Here is a 20,625-nt window from a genome sequence, read left to right as displayed (position 1 = left end):
TACAGCAGGCTTTGTAAAGATTTAGCTGAAAATCAACTTATGAATTCCTCCCTCACTGGCTTGGCCAGGTTTAATCTGTTATGGGTCGAGCCAAGCTGGCTTGTATTATGCAGCACGGTGAGGATTTCCGGCCTTGTTCTTAGCCTCTTGGAGGCTGGCTGTTTTTAGAAGCCAGGCTTGGTGTTGGTAAGGCTGATATCATTGTGTGCTCTGAAGTGACCTCGGAAGGACGCCCATCTGATACGGCATTTAGACCTTTGACCAAAAAAAGCACGTCTTGGAGTTGACATTTGTACGCCAGAGGTTTATGGTTTTATGTTTTTTTCTCCCCAAGATGAAACAAAGCTTCCTCTTTGTTTCTGCCTCTTTGGGTTGATTCCTGGAAATAGGCAGTGTACCCCGTCCAGGCAGGCAACACCTGCAGCAATGGGACATCTTCAGAGGGTGGTTTCTCTTGGCCCAGGATACCCTATAGTAACATCAGAAGAGGCACAGGACTGTGGCCATCACTGGCCTTTGCTGAGTCCACGCTCTTAAGGTTGTCTGGTGCTGAACACATAGACGTGCCTGGAAGAGGAAAGAGAAGAGACATGTTATGGGGCTTCCCCGGTGGCGCAGTGGTTGAGAGTCCGCCTGCCGATGCAGGGGACGCGGGTTCGTGCCCCGGTCCGGGAAGATCCCACATGCCGTGGAGCGGCTGGGCCCGTGAGCCATGGCCGCTGAGCCTGTGCGTCCGGAGCCTGTGCTCCGCAACAGGAGAGGCTGCAACAGTGAGAGGCCCGCGTACCGCAAAACAAACAAACAAAAAAGAGACATGTTATGATGTTGGGATCACTTATGGGCACTATTAGCGTCGAGTCACCACTGGAAGTTGTGTGCACAGAGAGGGACCCTGTGATGGAGAGGCTGTGAAGGTGAAGAAGCAAACCCTCAGGGCAGCCTCAGAGGAGAGGGTTCACATCTGCCTTTGGAACTCACGTGAAGGGAAGCTGAGGAAGTGGAGAGTCCCGTTTTTCCCTGCGATCCTGGAAGGACATTGGATTTCTGAGTGCCGTTTGCGTGAGTGTGGAGAGGGCATGCCGTATCTGTTTGTAGTCACTCGGAGGTAACTTGCCTCTTTCCTGCCCCAGCAGTCCCCTTGCTAAGTCCTCGTGGGGGCTTTGGAGAGTTTAAACAGTTCTGCTGGAGGAAGTCGCTTATAAGAAGAACATTTGCTCTGTAGACCTGAGCTCTTCAGAATCAAGAAGACCAACTTGGAACTCCAGAACTAGAGACATGTTCATGCATATACTTAAATTCAGACGTGCATTTTACAGGTTTCACAAAACTAGTCTAACATCTGTTTTGCTTTCCTTGTTAATTCCATCCCCCTCCACCCCCGATTGCCCTCACCCCACCCCTGACTCAGCAAAGCCTCCTTTAAGAGACGCAATAGACCCTGCGTTTTGAACTGGCTCCCACACTTGTTTGGGAAGCGTTCTTCTCCCCTTCGGCCAGCTGGCTAGCCAGGCGGTCATTCCAAGGACCCGGCCTTGACAAGTCTGTGCCTTCTGATACATCTTGTCACCCACTGGCAGCTGCTGGTCTCGTAGGGCCTGCCTAGAATCCACTGGGCATCCAGGACCGTGGCTGTGATAGGACTGAGTCAGCAGGAGCCTTCACCCTCAACCCTGGGCCAAATCAGAAGCGGCGGTGCTGGGTGAAGTTCTGTGCACGCTCTGTGTCTTGAACTTTCTGCTGTGGTTAAGCGTATCCCTCTGTGAACACTTTTTATTTCATTTCATTTCAAATTTATTTTAAGTTTGGATCCTGGTCTTTCATTCTTTACTTGGATATCCTAGAATCTTGACATTTGTCCAAGAGAATAAGAATTACAGCATCACAGCGAATCAGACCTGAAGGGAATTTAAACCGGTCTCTTCAACTTAAAGATGAGGTTGCTGAAGCCCAATGAAACAGAGAGAATTGCCCAGGGACGCAGGGCTAGTGAGAAACATATCCGGGGCTCGAAGTCAGGCCTCCTGACTCTCCTGCGGGGTTTGCACCTTAAACGTGTGTCTAAGGGGTCCCTATGCAGGATACATTGCAGCCATCTGCACTCCAGTAAGAGTAACAGTACACGTAACAGGTAACGTTATTGAGCAGTTATTAAATGGCAGACACCGTTTTGAGCACTTTATGTATGCAAAATCATTTTGTCAACCTATTTGGTGGGTACTGTTATTATCCTCTATAACTGGAGTGACTAAGATGCGGAGAAGTTAAATAACTTGCCTTAATAAGTAGGGAAATCCTATTAGACTGACTTTCCTGAGACTCAGGTCTGACTTTGCATCAGCAAATCTGTACTGAGCCCCTACAGGGAATGGAGCCCTGCCTTTCTAGCGGGAAATGGAGGCATGTGGGTAGATGGTCACAGCGCGGCACAATGGCGGCTGTAACAGAGGGTGGGGAAGGAGTGGAGGGGGTAGCAGGCTTCACCAAAGAGATGGCATTTGACTGTTCTTGGGGATGCATAGGAGTTTGCTAGCTCCTTCCCTCGTGTGCCATGGAAGGGAAGGAGCTAACGTGTCTGCAGAGATATCCGAACGGTGAGAAGCTCAGAGTCCGGGAAGGCAGAAGCATGGCGGTTGTGGGGAGATTCTGGGAGGCGGGGCTAGAGAGGTAGCTTGGGTGCAGATGGTCCAGCCCCTGTGTCCCAAGATAAGGGATCTGGATTCTATCCAGTAAACAGAGGGGAGCCAGCTGAAATGCTTGTGAGTAGGTTAAGTGATGGGATTGGATTACCGGGCACTTGGGGCTGAACAGACGTAGCAGTGTGGGCAGATCGGTCACGAGGAAACCAGGTAGGAGGTGGTTGCAGCTGTCCAGGTAGAAACGATGGGGGCCTGGACTCCTTACGCCGTCCGATTGGCACAGGCCGCCTCCACTCCTCTGCCTGCACTGCTTCCAGGGCCTGGATGCAGTCTATAATGCACCCCGCCTGCAGTGACAGGCCCATCCTTCAAGTCTAAGCTTAGGTGTCCTTCCGGAGACTCCCCTTAGTCCCCACGCCAAGCAGGCTTGAGCTCTCTCCTTGCGATCTCTGCTTTGTCTGGTACATCCTCCCTTCTCTCTTGGCACACGTGAAGTCTCCTTGCACATCTTTGTATATTCCTCTCCCTTGAAGGCTCCTTGAAGGCGGGTCCTTGAAGGCAGGTCCTTGTAGGCGGGTCCAGACCTTTGCCTCCTTAAAGACTTTGCACAGTGCCTGACATTCAGGGAGCTCTGCCTCCTTAAAGACTTTGCACAGTGCCTGACATTCAGGGAGCTCTCGGTACACGTGTGATGAATGAATCCACCTTCTAAATAAAAGCAGCGACTGTGGATAGGGGAAGAGGCCAACTTTTGGAGATGGTTTTGAAGTTACATCAGGGCTTGCAAACACATCCAGCCCACTTTATTTACTGCTTTTGTAAATAAAGTTTTATTGGAACCCAACCAAGCCTGCTGGTCTACATTTGTCTACAGCTGCTCTCACTGTGCAATGGTAGAGTTAGGTCATTATGACAGGACCATACAAAAATAGTTACTGTCTGCTCAGCCATGAAAAAGGATGAAATATCGCCACTGGCAACAACATGGATGGACCTAGATATGATCATACTAAGTGAAGTGAGTCAGACAGAGAAAGACAAATACCATATGATGTGACTTACATGTGGAATCTAAAAAATAATACAAATAAACTTATTTGTAAAACAGAAACAGCCTCACAGACACAGAAATATAGTAACTTATAATGGACACAACATTTAAAAAAACCTATAACGGGGGCTTCCCTGGTGGCGCAGTGGTTGAGAATCTGCCTGCCAATGCAGGGGACACGGGTTCGAGCCCTGGTCTGGGAGGATCCCACATGCCGCGGAGCAACTGGGCCCGTGAGCCACAACTACTGAGCCTGCGCGTCTGAAGCCTGTGCTCTGCAACGGGAGAGGCCGCGACAGTGAGAGGCCCGCGCACCGCGATGAAGAGTGGCCCCTGCTCGCCGCAACTAGAGAAAGCCCTTGCGCAGAAACGAAGACCCAACACAGCAAAAAGAAATAAATTAATTAATAAACTCCTACCCCCAACATCTAAATAAAAACAAACCTATAATGGAACAGAATCTGAAAATTATATGTATATAAGAAGATACATATGTATACATACATATATATACATATATATATATATATGATTCAGTTTGAATCACTTTGCTGTACACCTAAAACTAACACAACATTGTAAACTAACTAAAGTTCAATTTAAAAAAAAATATTTGCTATCCGGACCTTTGCTGAAGAAGTTTGTTAACCTCTGAGTTCAATGACCAGGGTTAGTGACTGGAGATAAAAGGTAGTGGAAAGGAAGGGGTGGAGACTTTTCCTTTTTTGGTATCTTCTCAACTAAATAGAGCTTTGCACCTAAGTGATGGCACTGACTGCCAGGCCTGTGGGTGCTGAGAAAGAAATGCCCCTACCGTGGGGCAGGACGGAAAGGGAGCCTGAGCCCAAGGTGGACAAGAGTCCCCGGTCAGAAAAGACAGGGGCTAGAGCTGCACGGCAAACATATGTCTAAATCCTTCTGCCTCTTGTGCTCTTCTTTCTCTTAGTCATCCAGTTTGGTTTTGTCACCCTCTTTGTGGCCTCCTTTCCTCTGGCGCCGGTGTTCGCCCTCCTCAACAACGTCATTGAAGTGCGGCTGGATGCGAAGAAGTTCGTTACGGAGCTGAGGCGGCCAGATGCTGTGCGAACCAAAGATATCGGTCTGTCCCCTGCATCCCTCAGAGGCGACGCAGCCCATCCCCATCCCCTCCCTCCGACCCTCCCCCTGTCTCCCTGGCTGCCCCCCTCACACTATGTCGGGCATCCGGAGGGCTGGAGCATTCCTTATCACCCCTTCGAGCCCCTCATCCTTATCTCCTCGGTGCTGGAGGCCACGGTACCCCCACCCCCCGCTAGCCCCCTGCTTCGCAGACAGGGGTGCACCTAAGCCTCTCCAGACAAGCCTATCCCTGGGGGGCCCGGCAGAGCTCCAGTGGTAACTTGCCTGCAAGGCGGCACTCTGACTGAAGCCTTGTCATCACTGGGCTGAGGGTGGGAATGAGGCAGACGCCCTTTTTTTCCCTGTCTTACAGGGATTTGGTTTGACATCCTCTCGGGCATCGGCAAGTTCTCTGTTATCATCAACGTAAGTGCTTGCTTTCATGACACCCTCGCTCTGTGGGAGGGGCTTTCCAGGGGAGCTGAGTCCTCAGGGCAGGAAACCTGTCCTGTTACCTCCCAGCTTCTTCCATTTGGAGCTCTGTTTAAGACAGCGCCCGGCGCCCACCCACTCCCCAGCCCTCGTTAATATCACGTATCACGTACGCGCCTTCTAAGTCATCAGGCTGTTGCCGGAGGTGTGCAGCTTTGTCGTTCATTTCGCTAAGAGCAAGAAAGGCAATTACCCACCAGAATGTGTACCTTGGCCTTAAGAGTCCAGATCAGATCTTTCCTCGGAGCCAAGAATCATGAGGAAAGAATTGCACATATCTAGCCATCTCTTTCCTTTCTTTTTCTACCCTGGAGCTGAACAATACCTGGACCATCGCCCAGGCTGCAGTTCCTAATTACCGTTTCTCCAAGCTGTCAGTGTAAAGTCTTAATTATCCCTGGCGCTGCTTGGTTAAGATAGGACATGGAAGAAGAGGGGTCTTCTCTGCTCTGACCTCCTTAACTGCCTTGCCAGATGTGTCCACGTTTCGGAGGAAATCCTGCTGGGCCCAAGCCAGCAGCTCCTTTGGCATCTGCGTTCCATACGGATGGTGGTCAGGCAGGGCCTCCTCTTCCGTCTCCCGGGACAGTATCTACCAGCTCAGCGCACATCAAGAAAGCCACAGCCCCCTTTCCCTTGGGAGAGAAACGCTGATTCCGGCCGTGACCTGGCTACCGAATAAAAACACATGAGACGGCACGAGGTGCGCAGAGAGGCAGAGGGGATCCGCCCGTCACACGTGGGATGTTTGATGTAGGAAGTGCACGTCTCAAGGCTGAGAAATGAGGTGCAGTTTGATCAGTAGCTGCTTTGGAGTTGTGTCTTCTAGAAAAGAGCCCCTGAGTACCAAGCGCTTTTCATCTACAACAGAACGACAGGACGTTTTACTTCCTTGGCCGTTCTAAGACTTCTTAACTGTAAGAAATGGGAGAGAATAAGAGTCTCACCAAGTAGGATCAGTCTGCAAATTAAATGGGGTGATGAAAGGACGTATGGCCCGTGCTCCATTAATTACAGCTGTGATTATTAGAAGTCCGTTACTCACTCTCAACTATGGTTATGGCCATGCACACTCGTATATACATTTAGAAAACAATGCCTAAACTGCATTTTTTAAAAGGGCTTTAATTGTTGGTGCCGAGGACAGTATAAACACCTGCCAAAAAGATTTAAGATTTTCTTTGCAGAAACTCCCTCCTCATCCGAACAGGCAGTCGTTCCTTTGTCGTTTGGTTTGCTCCATAGACCCTCATAGAGAACTTAGATACGCCAGGCACTACGTCGGGTGTGTGCGTTTCATCCAGCAGGACCTCCTCCTTCCCTCTCTGTGTCTCACTTTTTCTAAGCAAAATGGATGAAAGAGCGACTTTCATTGTATGATGGGCTAAAAAGCGCTGAGAGATGATGGTCAAACTGAGGTTCACCGTGGAACCATATCCTTGGTGTTCCTGGCTTTCTCGTGTCCCTCAGGGGCAGATGTGTTCAACATGTGGCCATTTGGTATCCTTGCCTGTCACACTTCAGTGGCCGTCTCACCACTCTCAGTCATTTTCTCAGAAAATCTCCCACTCTACCTTGGCATGGCCAATGCCAGCATCAGTTCAGGTATCTCAGAGATGATTCACGCCCTCCCTCACCCAATGGTCCAAACTGGCTTCACATCCTTTGCTTCGGTGGTTGTAATTCACTCTCTTGACAGCCACTGACTTGTGGGTTTCCTTACATGTATCAAAGATGGAAAAGCCAGGTAAGTCAGTGTTGTGAGCTCAGGGGCAAGGACTCTGTATCAATCAGAGCAGTGCCCCCGGATGGAGAGCCAGGAGGGGACAGTCTCTTGGGCAGATGGACCTGCGTCACCCGCATGGTGTCCATCCTGACGGTTCCTCAGGTGCTTGTGGTTCTATCCCCAGGCTTTTGTCATCGCGATCACCTCTGACTTCATTCCCCGCCTGGTGTATCAGTACTCCTACAGTCACAACGGGACTCTGCATGGCTTTGTCAACCACACCCTCTCCTTTTTCAACGTCAGCCAGCTGAAGGAGGGAACGCAGCCCGAGAACTCACAGTTTGACCAGGAGGTTCAGTTCTGCAGGTAAAGTAATCGGGTGCAGGAGGGCAGCGACGGACTAGAAGCAGCAGGTCCAAGGAATTATCCGGACGACTTAGAATTACATCATTATCCTCCTTCGCTTCTGTCTCCTACCCCCAAAGCCCAGATCCCTACGAGTCAGTTTCAGTGAACTGGCCAATATGTATTGAGTGCCTTTTGCTAGACACCATGGAGCAGGTAAAAGACGTATATAGGTTTGTCCTTACCGTCAAGGGAAGGTCTGGTCTATGGTCTGTTTGGGAAGAAAACAGAACTGGTAGGACAACTGCGTGTTATTCAGGGATTATGTCTAGTATGGGCCACGAGCCTTACGAGTGTTTGAAGGAGAAGGAGAACAGTGAGGGCCGGAATGGAAAGGGTAGGCTTCTTGGAGGGGCCATGAGGAGTTGTAGGGCAAAACGAGAGAGTATCCTGGGTATGGAGTCAGCCTGGGCCAGGTCATGGGGACGAATCTGAGGTGTTAAACACTTAGGGGCTAGCTGCTGGAGTTGGCAAGGAGAGTGCTTGGGAGATAATAATAGGGAATACTATAGGAAATACAATATAGAGAGCAACTCCTAGGGTAGTATAAGCCAAAGCGGTGTTGAATTTGAATCGGTAGGATGAAGTAGATAATGGGAAATCTCGAAATCTTACAGGAATTTTTTTTTTTTTTTGGCGGTACGCGGGCCTCTCACTGTGTGGCCTCTCCCATTGCGGAGCACAGGCTCCGGACGCGCAGGCTCAGCGGCCATGGCTTACGGGCCCAGCCGCTCCGCAGCATGTGGGATCTTCCCGGACCAGGGCTCGAACCCGTGTCCCCTGCATCGGCAGGCGGACTCTCAACCACTGCGCCACGAGGGAAGCCCCCTTACAGGAATTTTAATGTGATGCAATAGGAAGTTACGGACCTTTTTAGGGCCAGGGAATTATAGGCTGAAGTGTGGGCTTAGGAAAACTAATCCGGTCTCAGAGAGGAAGATGGGCTAGAATTGGGCTAACTCGAGGAGGGCAGCTGAGGTGCTGCATCATTCAGACGTGACCGGTGGTAGGCATGGACCAGAGAGGTGGAAGTAATTCAGAGGGAGGGAGAAGATGAGCTACTTAATGTCATACGTTACAAAGCTGGGTACCAGAGACACTGGAGAGAGCGTGAATCAAGGATAACTCCAAAGTCTGGGCTGAAGCCAGAGGACTGGGAAATTGTGGGTCCATTGACAGGGATGGGGAAGATGCCAAGAGAATCTAATTTATCATAAATTAGATGAATTTGATTCCGATCATGTTGCATTTAAAATGGTGGTCGGAAATCTAAGGGGCAGTTTCCATCTAACACCTAGAGGGAATAGCTGGAACTCCTGAGAGGACCAGCTTAGAGTCACGATGGTAATTTGTCAGCACCGGGATCACTGAAGCCGAGAAACAGAAAACTCTCCACTACTTACCAGAGAAGGACAAAGAAAGAGAAAAAGAGCAGAGGGGAATAAGTTCTTTCAGACTCAGTCTGAACCACAAAAGGGAGAAAACGAATTGGTCTTCCCAACCCAGAGGACTGAGTTAAACAACCTTCCCAATATGTGATTTAAATAGAAGGGTATTCTGGTCCCAGGAGCAATAACTTTAGGGCTTCACACTAGCCAACCAGAAAGGCTCAAAGTCAGGGACCAGATCTAAGAATAGAGAAGTCCATTTATTCACAGATACTGATTCACGTGGCCTAGATGTTTCTAGCATTTTCGCATCTGGGACTATAACAAGTCGTCACTCGAGTAGGCAGATTTGGCTACTACCCTGCGTTGCCCAGGGCCCACCGCTGGCGGGCCAGGCTGTCTGTCCATGGTGCTGGATTTGGGTCTGCAGATCCGCTGTACAGTGGGGTCTGGACCAGCTGGTGGCCTTTTCTGGTAGCATTTAGATTTGCTCCAGCAGGGTAGGTGAAGTCAGCCAGCACCTTCACATTAAACGAACGGGCACTGAAAAGTGAGGACAAAATCATCTTTGTAACTGAAAGGTACAGAAATCATCTTGTTGAAACTCTCATTCTACATAAAAAGAAACCAAGGCTTAGAAAGTTGAAGAGTTTTCCAAGATCACAGAGGTTTCTAGCAACAGAGCCGGAAGCAAGACTCACGTCTCTCCAGGAACACAAGCTTCGACGCCCACGCTTGGGGGATTGCAGCACGAGTGTGACTTGTCATGTGGGGAAGCGAGGCTAACGCTGTTCCTTTAGTTGGTCTAGAAGCACAAGTCTCGCCAGAGCACCAAGGGACTCTGACCTTGTCCTTGACCATCACATCTTCCAGTGACACTACGAATGTGCTTTCCAGATATATCAGTGGCTTACCCTGGCTTAAACACAAGGGGACTTTAATGCCTCTCTATTGAGTCGACGGTAGTTCTAGTTGGGTAGATTTGATTCAATCTGCCCAAACCAAATCTTTCTCCATCTTCCAACCCTACTGTAGTCAGTGATGACTGTAGTTTCAAACGCTGGATGACTGCCAGCAGCTCCAGGCCAGTATCATACTGTGTCCGAGTCCAGCGGGAACAAAAGCCTATACTTCTTTCCCAACAATCTCAACAAAAGTCCTGCTGCCGCTTGTTGGCTGGGATTAGTACGCACTTCCTATCCAGAGCCGATCGCTGTGGCCAGAAGAATGCGACGCTTTCCATGGTCTTTGGGGCCGTGGGGTTAGGGGTAGGAAGTGAAATTATCTCCATCTGAAGCACGTGATCTCAGACTAGTGGGTAGTTCCCTCCTCCTCTGAGATCTGAAGTCAAGATGAATGGATGCATCTCAACCAAAACAACGGGTGCCCAGGAGACCAGGTGTTATTAGCACACATGGGTCACATCAAGCTTTGCTGTATCTACCGTCAGAGTCACTGGACTTTCCAGCCAGATGTAAAGCCCTGATAACTCTTCCCTCCATTGTTTCCAGGAAAGTAGATGGGATCGTGGCTCATCTGTGGCCTGCTAAGTGGCGGAATTAACACTGGGTGCGTGTGCAGGAAGTGCATGCTGTTTTTCTGTCAAGAAAAACGTACCTGCAGAAAATAGATCATTCAGGAATCAAACCAAAAGCATTTCTGGCACGTCCACCGTTGTTTCTTTACTCCGTATCAGTGGGGATTGTAGGTTCATTGTGCATCTATTTTTGAGGCGTTACTATAGGCTTGGCATTGGTTATATAAGAGGGAACAAGACGCAGTGCCTCCCGCGAGGAGTCTCGCTGGACAGGCGAGATGAGCATGCGCTCAGCGATGAGAACAGAGCTTCCGTACGTGCAGTCGGGCAACTGCAGGGAGCTCTCCGAGCCTTGGAGGAGGAGGCCATGCACCTGACCCAGACCTAAGTGTCCAGTGCCAGAGTGGCCAGAAGGAGAACCTGTTGAAACTGCTCACTCACGGGACCGAGCCGGCCTGGGTGGGAGGGGGCTGTCAGGTGGTGACAGAGGTCCAGGGAGAACAGGGTGTCCCAGGTAGAGGGGCTAGGTCATGCTCAGTGGTCAGAGCTGGAACGAGAGGCGTGAGCTAAGAGAGGTGAGGCGGGGAGAAACACAGAAGCCAGACCAGGAAGAGCATGTTGGTCATGGGGGTGGGGGTGTGTGGACTCACCTTAGGGCACTGGGAACCGTGGTGGGGGATGGAAGGGACTTCTCACTGGTATCATCTCTGACTTCGCTGTGGAGACCAGTGGGTTACATTGAAAATAAAGAGCTGCCCGGACTTCCCTGGTGGCGCAGTGATTGAGAATCTGCCTGCCGATGCAGGGGACACGGGTTCGAGCCCTGGTCTGGGAGGATCCCACATGCTGCGGAGCAACTGGGCCCGTGAGCCATGGCTGCTGAGCCTGTGCGTCCGGAGCCTGTGCTCCGCAACGGGAGAGGCCACAGCAGTGAGAGGCCCGCGCACCGCGATGAAGAGTGGCCCCCGCTCGCCGCAACTAGAGAAAGCCCTCACACAGAAACAAAGACCCAACACAGCAAAAATAAATAAATTAATTAATAAACTCCTACCCCCAACATCTAAAAAAAAAAAAAAAAGCTGCCCTAGTTTGAAATGTAAGCAGATGTCTGGGGAGCGGGGTCATCGAATCATCTAGATATGCCGTCTCAAGTGGGTATACCTTGGGGGCTACCTATCCTAGGTGGATGAGGATTGCTGATGAAGATCTCTACCTACCCCAGGTAGGTTCTCCTCACCGCATGCCGTGTGGACCTGTCTGGCTCGCCTAGTCTCTGGAGGTTGATGCAGTGGAGGCATAAACTACTGATGTCTTTGTAAGCCAGGATTCGTCAGCAGCTGTCGGAAATAGAAGTGAAGGGGGTGGGGGATGGAGGGGGCTGGGTGGGGAGAGAGATTGATTCTGAGAAACACAGACAACGCTAGAACTAGCCCCGAAGCCCACGTCTAGAACCGCTCCTGTGATGGGAAATGCAAAGTTTGTCCTTGTTTCCTGGCAAATAGCGTTGGGAACTCGATGACCCTTCTTATTCTTAGCTCTCCGTGACCCCCGGAGATAAATGTGGTCAAATAAAACTGAGGTCTCCGGCTCCAGTCCGGCCTCGCCAGGGATAGAGGTATCTTAAAAATAGCAATAAAATTTAGGACAAGTCTCCGGCTGCCCATTTGAGATGCATTCCCAGCATTTTTGGAGCAACGTCTGCCTTAGCCATCTGACTGCCCCGGCCGGGCTGCTCCGTAAACAGCCCCGTGACGTCAGTCTGCAGACTTGATTAGTGGTCATTTGACAGGGTCGAGGGACCACTGTATCCTACAGGCTGGATGGTGACTCGAGCTCCTGGCTCAGCGGAGTGGAGCAGAGAGGTCAGTAGGGCAGAACCTGGCCAGGGACCCGGGTCTGAGAGCTCAAGGAGCCCACCTGGGCTTGGGCAACCCACTGGGTCTGTTTAGAGATGCTGAGCATCCCGAAACAGCATCCTTGGATGGCTCCCGCAGGTTTTTCTGCAGGACCCAAATTCTTCCCTATCCCAGGGTCCCGGGAGTTCCCTTCCAGGGTTTGCCTGCCTCTCATCTGTTTCTGGCCGAGACCAGAGGGAGAGCCAGCTTTCTGTGGTGGTGCCTTTCCTCACCTTTATCAACACTGCATCACCCCAGGCCTGATTAGTCCGTAATGGCCTGTGCTGTTTTCCCTTGTTCAAAGTCAATTACAGAAGACGCTTTTAAGCAGCTCAGATGGTACAGAAATATCGTATGCCGTTGTGTTCAGCACTAATGTGACATTACTTTCCATTGGGAGTATTAAATTTTGTTTTTTACATACCACTGTTTTGAGTTGAGAAATGCATCTACTAATTGATTTATAACTAAAACATGCATTTTTAACTAAAACATCATTTTTTAAAAAAAAGCCATTTCTGAATGTCAGTGACCAACCCCTCAGTTTGTTACGTTGGCACCCTTCCTGCCCGCAGTGATTCTGTTCTGTGATGAACTGTGGCCAGTTTCACTGTCACTGGTCACCCCTGCAAGTGAGGATGGGAAGGGATGTCTGAGCCAGGAGCCTCTCTTCCCACTGTGCACCTCAGTTTCCCCATCTGTAAAAGTGGGGACTTGGAATAATCTCCAAAGCTTCTTTTATACTTAGTGTAAAAATATAATCGTGAATGACACATGTAATACGTTACTTTATTCCTGCAAACATTCTAAACATTACGGGCAACCTCTCCAGCTCTGCCCCACCTCCACTCGGCCCCGCCCAGCCCTAGGCATCTTCCCAGCGGTAGCCACGGCGATGCATTTATATGACTCTTTCTCAGACACTGTTCCATGGATTAACTTAAAAATGAATTTATAGAACCTTTAAGATGTTTCACGGACTCGTTTTATAATAATGAAATGTATTTTGAGTTAATAGGAACCTTGTTTCTTTAGTGTATAAATTCAGCTCAATGTGACTATTTCATAGGGTTAGAACAATCTAGGTAAAATACGGATGCAGTTTTAAAGCCGATAAGATGTTGATTTTTGTACCGCTTTCACTTATCGTATGTGAGTCTGCCTGACTTAATACGATAACTTTGCTCCTGGAAGCTTAGTATATATATTGGAGTCAGCCGAATGGTACCATTAATTGCATCCTTCTTTGATGATGAACTTTTTATTATAAAAGTAATTCTATATAATGTATATGTGTGTGTATATACGTATAAAAGGAAAAGCCCCTCTTCTCAGCCCCTAGCCCAGTCATTCTCTCCCAGAAGAAACCATTGTGTCCATTTCTGCCACCAGAAATTACACTCACGTGTGCCGTCTTCTTTACTGCTCACTGTGTTTCCCTTTAACATTCAGTGCACACACACATATGCACACGCGCGTGTGCTCATTTGCTCATGGTGGGCTGAGGGCTCTCGCGCGTGCACCTACCATACACTCGGCACAGAGATGCACGTTTTGTTGCCTCCGTGTGAATTAGAACGCTGAGGTCCAGGGATGTGGAATAACTTTCTCGGCTTCCTACAATTAGTAAGTGGCCCAGCCACTCCAGCGCAGACATGCTTTTTAGACCCTCTAGTCGTTTCTTTATTGGAAGACTCTCCTTGTTACAAGACTACAGGGAACTCTCAAACTCAGTGTTAAGGCTCAAAGAAAATAAAGGAAGACTGAGGGATGAGGGTGAGATCTGGGAACCATGCCTAAAATATCCCTGAGCTTCAATCCTAGCCAGCAGATGCAGGAAGTGACCAGATGTGGGGTTCGCCCAGTGCTTGACCACGCAGTGGGACTTTGGGAGAGCCAGAGCTCTCAAAACCGGGGGAAAGGGTGTGCTTTGGAAAGCCTTGGAGCTAATGGGAATGGAGCAGAAGTTCTCCTTCCCATCAGCCTGAGGCTTCCCTGCTTTGTGCCATTTACCCGGACCCGGAGCCTGAGAGAAGCTCCCTGCAGTTGGGTGTTGGCTTTCTCTTCTTTATTCATCTCAGCATCATGGGAAATTCGGAGCGTCCGAGCTTGAGTGCTCAGAAATCCTCCTGGAAAGCCAGGGGAACAGGGATGCTCCCTGGGAGCAGGGATGTGTATGCTCCATCTTCTTTTAACAGAAGACGCGTATTTCTTAAGTCACCTTCGGTTAAAGGAGGAAGAACATTTATTGAGTCCTCTGATATGTCTGGTAGTATGCTGAGTGATCTTCGTTCCAGCTTTGTGAGATGCAAAGTCCACATTTCATGGACGAGGATCCTGGCCATCAGATCTTTGGGTAACTGTCTAGAGGATGGAGAACTGAAATAGTGGGGGTGGGATCAGGCCTCCACCTGCTGACTCCAAAGCCCACGCTTTTGCCAATGCTGTTCTCTGCTCTAGGCTTGGAAGCGAAATAGACAGACAGCTGTCACCAGGCTGGCCACAATTAAGTCCACTAGCCACCCTGTCTTTTCTGGACATTTCTAGTCTTAAAACTAATGATCTCTTTGTTTAATGAGTGTCTTCTGATTACTCAGAAACATTTGATACGCTTGACTTCTTAGGATGAATTTTTTTTTTTTAATTCTGAAATCAGAGCTTATATTGGAACGTAAATAAGCCATCATTTACCTGGTGGCAGAGGCTTACTGGAATCAGTGTTTCTCAAACTATGAATTCATCAGTGAGTTAGGAAACCACTTCAGTGGGTCATGACCAGCATTTTAAAGACTAGGAGAGTAGAAGATAGCAGAGAACAAGAAACTATCCGTGCACAGCGCACAGCAAGGATGAGTATGTTTTGTGTGTGTGTGTGATTTTTATTTCTGTGATATATACGTACGTGTGCACTAATGTAAAATGCATTGCTTACTCCAGGTCACAGTTTTTTAAAAAAGTGAGCTTTGAAAAGAGAAATGTGAACAGATGTATAATTCGTTAAATTGCGTGTTGCTGTTTTCTGGGCATAGCTTGCCCTGTAGTTACTGACAAAGCACCCTTAGGCCATTGGCACAGACGGATTGCAAGCTGAGCTTTCTGGACGTATCTGTGTGTTAATCTCTCCCCAGATCCTTGATTAGATGGGTGTGCCTGCCAGATTCAAAACATGTTGTGGACACTCGAGGAGGGCAGAGTGACGTTTCCAAAAGCTGTAGTGAGTTAGTAGCAGAAGTGGGACCAGAATTAGATTATTTATGGATTCTTTGCAGACTGGAAAAAAAAAAAGAGAGCTGAGCAATGGCTGTCATACTGAGGTCAGTGAGCAGCTGTTCCTTCATTGATGGAGCTAGAAAACAAGGGAGATGGACTCTGACTGCAGCAGCAGGGATTGGGCTAGACCTGGGGAGGGATTTCCTCACCATGAAAAGTAGGGGTGTGTGTGTATCACCCCTCCTCCAGAGGTCTTGAGAAAAGCAAGATAAATTCCCTTCTGCCGTGGGGTTTTGGGGGGACAGCAGGAGGGTGGATGAGCCTGAGTACTTTTCCCAACCAAATGTCCTTATTCCCTTGGCCACACCCTCCCTCCTTCCCATGAGCGGGCGTGGTCTGGAGCTGGCTGTGTTTCTGTCCGCAGCCGGGGATGGCGAGGATAAGCCCCACGGTGTTCAGCTGGGTCGTAGTTAGCTCTGCATTTCATCCGGATGACAAACCAGGCCTGCAGCAGCTGCGATCAGCTGTTGGAAGAGAGGGACCGGGTGAGGAGGGGGCAGCTCCTGGCCTCTTGCCCAGCCCTAGTCCAGCGCTCAGCACCCACCTCTCCGCCTGCCTCTTTCTGCGGCTGGCTCTCCCCACTGTGATTTCTTCTGCCTTTTGCCCTGCATCTCTTCATCTTCCTGTGTTTTTTTTCTCTTCTCCCCTTTATGTCTTCTTGGGCCATCGGAAGCCACTGTGCTTCTATGTGGTAGAGCAGCGGGTTCATTCGGCACAGGGGAAGGTGCAGAGAGCCCCCACTGCTGAACCCCCTTCCCCAAACAGCAGCTAGTAGTCAGGAGCTTTTCGACAATAGGAGAAAAGCCCAGATTCAGGCAGACTTGGATTCTCACCTTGACTCCACCCCTTGCTGGCCAATCATTGAACTTCTCTGAGCCTCGGTTTCCTCCTGGGTTATTCAGGGATATCCATGCCTTCCTGAGGATCTTGTTGTGAAATGAGGAGACCTCCAGAAAAGCCCCTTGCTTGGGGATGGACGCACGCTGCGCGTTCAGTCTATGCTTGTTCTCCCCTGGGCCCCTCCTGGGACAGAGCTCCCTCCCCGCCTTCCTCGGCAGCCGTGCGCCCCGCCTGGTGGCCTGGTGCCACCCCACCTCTGCTTCAGCCCAGGGCTTGTTTTGCTTTTACTGAGCCTCGAAGATTTGTTGAATTCCATGGAGAAAACTGTTCCGTGAAGGGGCATAATTCTTCTGTACCAACTCTTGTTATTTTTCCAGGCTTAGAAAAAAAGGGAGTCTGAGAAAATAAGCCGTTTTTAACATGAGTCATCCCAAGATGGGGGGAAAAGGCAACAGCTCGGACGAGCCCTAGACGTCACCACCGTCTGAGCTTACGTCAGGCACTGACATTTTATTTCTTAAACCACGTGGGCAGGTGATAAAGATGGTTAGTGAAAGGGGATATTGCCCAACCGAGACTCTGAACCACTGCCCTCCTCCCAGAATTCACTCGGCCTTCAGCTTGCTCTGAATCAGCCATCAGGCGAGGCTGGCCCCTCTCCTAGGCAACCGGCTGGGGAGGACACCCTTGACCGTCTGCTGGCACCTGCGTTTTCACTGAGCCCCGGGCTGCGGAGCAATGTACGTGGTGTCCGGGGGTCTCCCCACCCCCTCAGAGCCCACAGGCTAGTGGAGCCAGGATGGCCTCATAGTCCTGGGTTCCTCTTGTGATTCCTGGGCTCCTCTGGAAGGAGAATCCAGAGGAAGCTTCTGGGGATGTTGGAGAGAGTAAGAAAGCCACTTCTAGGCTGATGTTGGCTTTTTTGGACTCTGGCCCTTTTTGGGACGTTGTTGGCTGGGCCGTGGACTCCTCACCTCTGCCTCCTACGCCCCCGAGTCTGAGAGTCAGGGCTTTGCCTTCTGCCTTGACCTTTGAGGCTGCACCAGAGAAGTAGCTCCTTCCCTGCATTTCCTCCCAGTCTTCACACGGCCTTTCTCTCTGCACAGGTTTAAGGATTACCGGGAGCCGCCCTGGGCCCCAAACCCCTATGAGTTTTCCAAGCAGTACTGGTCCGTTCTGTCTGCCCGTCTGGCTTTTGTCATAATCTTCCAGGTGAGTTGTTCAGATAAGGCACAGCAGGTCAGGATCCGGGCTGCAGGGGTACAGGTGGCCCCGTCTCCGGGTTTTCAGGGCGCTCTGTGACTCGGGGGCCTTTGCGTGCGGCGGGCAGCCCTGAGACCCTTCCCTGGGTGAGGGCTTTCATTAACGGATGGATTTGCAGAAGGAGGATAAAGCAGAGTAAGGTTACAGGACAGATGTGGAGTAAGGTGCAGGGTGGAGACTGAGTCCCATGTACACCTAAGACCAGGAAGTGGGCAACAGCGTGGGAGAGCAGAGCCTCACCTCGGGACTCGGTTTAAAAGGCCAGCATCTGACTTGACCAAGCGGCTCCAGATCACTTATGGCAGCCTCTGGGAGCAGCCCTTGGTTCCCAAGCCTTCCCTGGGCCCTGGGAGCACGCAGGGTTCAAGGTCGAGCTGGGGGTGGGTTCAGAGCGTGGAAGACAGATGGCAGGGCTCCGACATCTGTTGGGCTGTCACTGTCCTCCAGGTCTAAGGAGAGGGGGCGTGCGAGCATAAGATGGGCAGGCAGAGGAAACTACAGCTGGAGGGTGAGGGGCAGCCCGCGGCAGGCCTGGGAGCCAGAGCATACGGGGAGCTGCCCTTTAGCGGGCGGTGCTGGCACTGCAGAACGTATTCACCCACTTAAATAGAAAACGCTCCCAGGAAGGGAGGGTCTTATCCTACACTACGGGAGGAGAGGTGGCTTACTGGGGGGAAGGAAGGCACTTACGGATGTGCACAAAACCTCAGAACCGATGCAGGCCCTCTGAGGCAGGGCCCAGGCAGGCCGTGAGACCAGAACGTGGGGTTGGCTGAGGTCGGAAGTCAGTACAGAAACCAAGGGTCCACCTCCGGTATGGGGACGGAGGGACAGCTGGGAAGAAGAGAGGGGCGGTTGGTTCAGGGAGAGCCCTGCAGGGGCCGTTGGGCTCTGGAGCCTGGATCCTGGAGGCAAGAACAGGACACGTGGGGGCAGGGGGGCGGAGGGGAAGAAGCCAGTTCACACTGTCTGGCCGTGCATGGGAGGGGCGCTCTGGGAGATGGGTGCTGTCCCTACTCTACTTTCACCCGGGGACCCCAAGGGACAGTGAAGCTCGTTGGCTGAGTCGGCCGAGGAGCCAGAGGAGCCCAGAGGCCCCCTGCTCCCCCTCCCCGGGTCTGGGGTCTGTGCCCTCACCGCTGCCCAGCCCGCCTTCCCCGGGGCGGTGGAGCCCTCCCGCCCAGCCTCTCCTCTCACCACCCCCTTCCGGCTCTCCAAGAACCTGGTGATGTTCCTGAGCGTCCTTGTGGATTGGGTGATCCCTGACATCCCCACCGACATCAGTGACCAGATCAAGAGGGAGAAGAGCCTGTTTGTGGACTTCTTCCTGAAAGAGGAGCAGGAGACGCTCAGGCCGACGGAGGAGCCTGCCTGGAGGAGCCAGGGCGCCGGCCGTCGCAGTGGGGGCAGCCCGGCAGCCAGCCCGGTGCCCTCGGGCCGGAGCCAGCCGGGCAGCAGCTCGTCCCCGGGGTCTCAGCACACCAGTGTGTGAGCAGCTGAGACCAGCCCGGGGCTGCGCACCCGCATGGGTGCGGTGTCCGTCCTTCCGCAGGATCTGGCCTGAGGGGCTCTTGAAAAGGGCGTGTGTGTGTGTGTGTGTGTGTGTGTGTGTGTGTGTGTGTGTGTGGACAGAGGTTAGAGACAGGAGGCAGAAGATGGGCGCGGGAGGGAAGAGAATGACGCTGCTTCTCAGAAACTTCAAGCTTGGGTTTCTTTTAGGTCCTCTTTTGAGCTGTATCCTTTGGGCGATTGGTACCCCCTTTTGCATCCATTGGTGAAAGAATTGGGTCTCTCCAGCCCAGAGTCCCAGGCACCGCGAGCCCTGCCCTGTGCCCCCTCGCATACCGTCCCCGAATTTCGGTGGCCGCGGGCCATGAGAAGCACAGTCCGGGCCCTGTTTCAGCCCCATCATAAGTGATCACCACCCCCACTTCCTACCATCACCCTGAGAAAACCCTCTGCATCACTGTCACAGCCTCAGTGGATGCCAGTTAAGTTCCGTGGCTGATTGCTGTGGCCTCTGGACCTAATGGTGAGCAAAGGTCCAGACCTGGGCTTGTCTCCCGTTCATGTCGTGGGGATGCTTTGAGCTGAATGCAGCTAGCCATCATTTTATGCAGGTTCAGGTTTAAAACAATAAATGGAAACATTCTTTATAAAGATGCATCTCCTTGTCTGCGGTTCTCTCTCTCCTGCTTCCTACTGATATTTATGGAGCCCCTGCTGGGTGCCAGGCATTGTCCTCAGACCAGAGATACAGCAGAGGACAAAAGACAGAATCCCACTGCGCCGAGTTGTGTCCTGGGGACGGTCCCATCAGACAGCTGATGAATGCACAGCATTTCAGGCGATCGTAAGAAATATAAAGTAGGATAAGGGAGACAGGAAATGTGAGGGCGTGGGAGGAGGGGTTTGCCATTTTGTACATGAAGTAATGACAATCCCAGGATGGTTCGGAGATCACCGCTTGCAAAGCGAACGTCATGGATCGGTAGCGGCCTCCCGAGCTCTGCGGGGAGATTTTCTAGTCGGCAGCAAAGGCCAGACGTCATTTATCATTGCCTTTCACACACCTCCACCCACCTGCTGACAAGAACCAGTGCACTGGCCCTTCCCTGGAGACCTGGCCCCAGTTCCCTGCAGGTCAGTCTGACTAGCGTACAACCTGGTCACAGTGGAAGCTGCCAGGAGGGCCACACCCCAGAGGAGGTGTTGGTTACTTTAAGGACATGCTGAAGTTTTAGGTGGGTTTTCCAGTTTTTGATTTTCACGCCCACCATCTTTTCTCAACATTTTCCCTCCTTGTCCAAATCCTTTATACTTTAGGAACGTGCTCTTCCCGAATAATACGTTACTCTCCCCCCACCCCTCCATCCATTTATAATCTACGGTGTTTGAATCCAGCAGCTTCTAAACTCTTATATGAATCTGTCACGGATAATCTGGAAGAGAGGTGAAGGCTCCCACCAGCCCCCTGTAACCTTACTCTCTTGAATTTCCTGTGCTGCTGAAGGCTGTACCTTT

At 51.1% G+C, this 20,625-nt stretch overlaps 1 protein-coding gene across 1 annotated transcript in view; it reads left to right on the top strand.

Annotated features, from left to right (window-relative positions):
- ANO2 (anoctamin 2) overlaps positions 1-19,093 on the top strand; it is a gene marked incomplete at both ends in the record, with an annotated part of 319,797 nt that extends 300,704 nt beyond the window's left edge. The window contains 5 exons of the mRNA XM_082665221.1: positions 4,634-4,786; positions 5,159-5,211; positions 7,188-7,369; positions 17,445-17,550; positions 18,821-19,093. Of these exons, the coding sequence (XP_082521347.1) occupies positions 4,634-4,786; positions 5,159-5,211; positions 7,188-7,369; positions 17,445-17,550; positions 18,821-19,093 (767 nt within the window). The remainder of the gene's footprint in view (positions 1-4,633; positions 4,787-5,158; positions 5,212-7,187; positions 7,370-17,444; positions 17,551-18,820) is intronic.
- Between the last annotated feature and the right edge of the window lie 1,532 nt (positions 19,094-20,625).

The sequence above is a fragment of the Grampus griseus genome (genome assembly GCF_964374135.1).
Source record: "Grampus griseus genome assembly, chromosome: 11".
Lineage (NCBI taxonomy): Eukaryota > Metazoa > Chordata > Mammalia > Artiodactyla > Delphinidae > Grampus > Grampus griseus.
The sequence above is the reverse complement of the archived record's forward strand: the minus strand, read 5'-3'. Positions and strand labels throughout refer to the sequence as shown.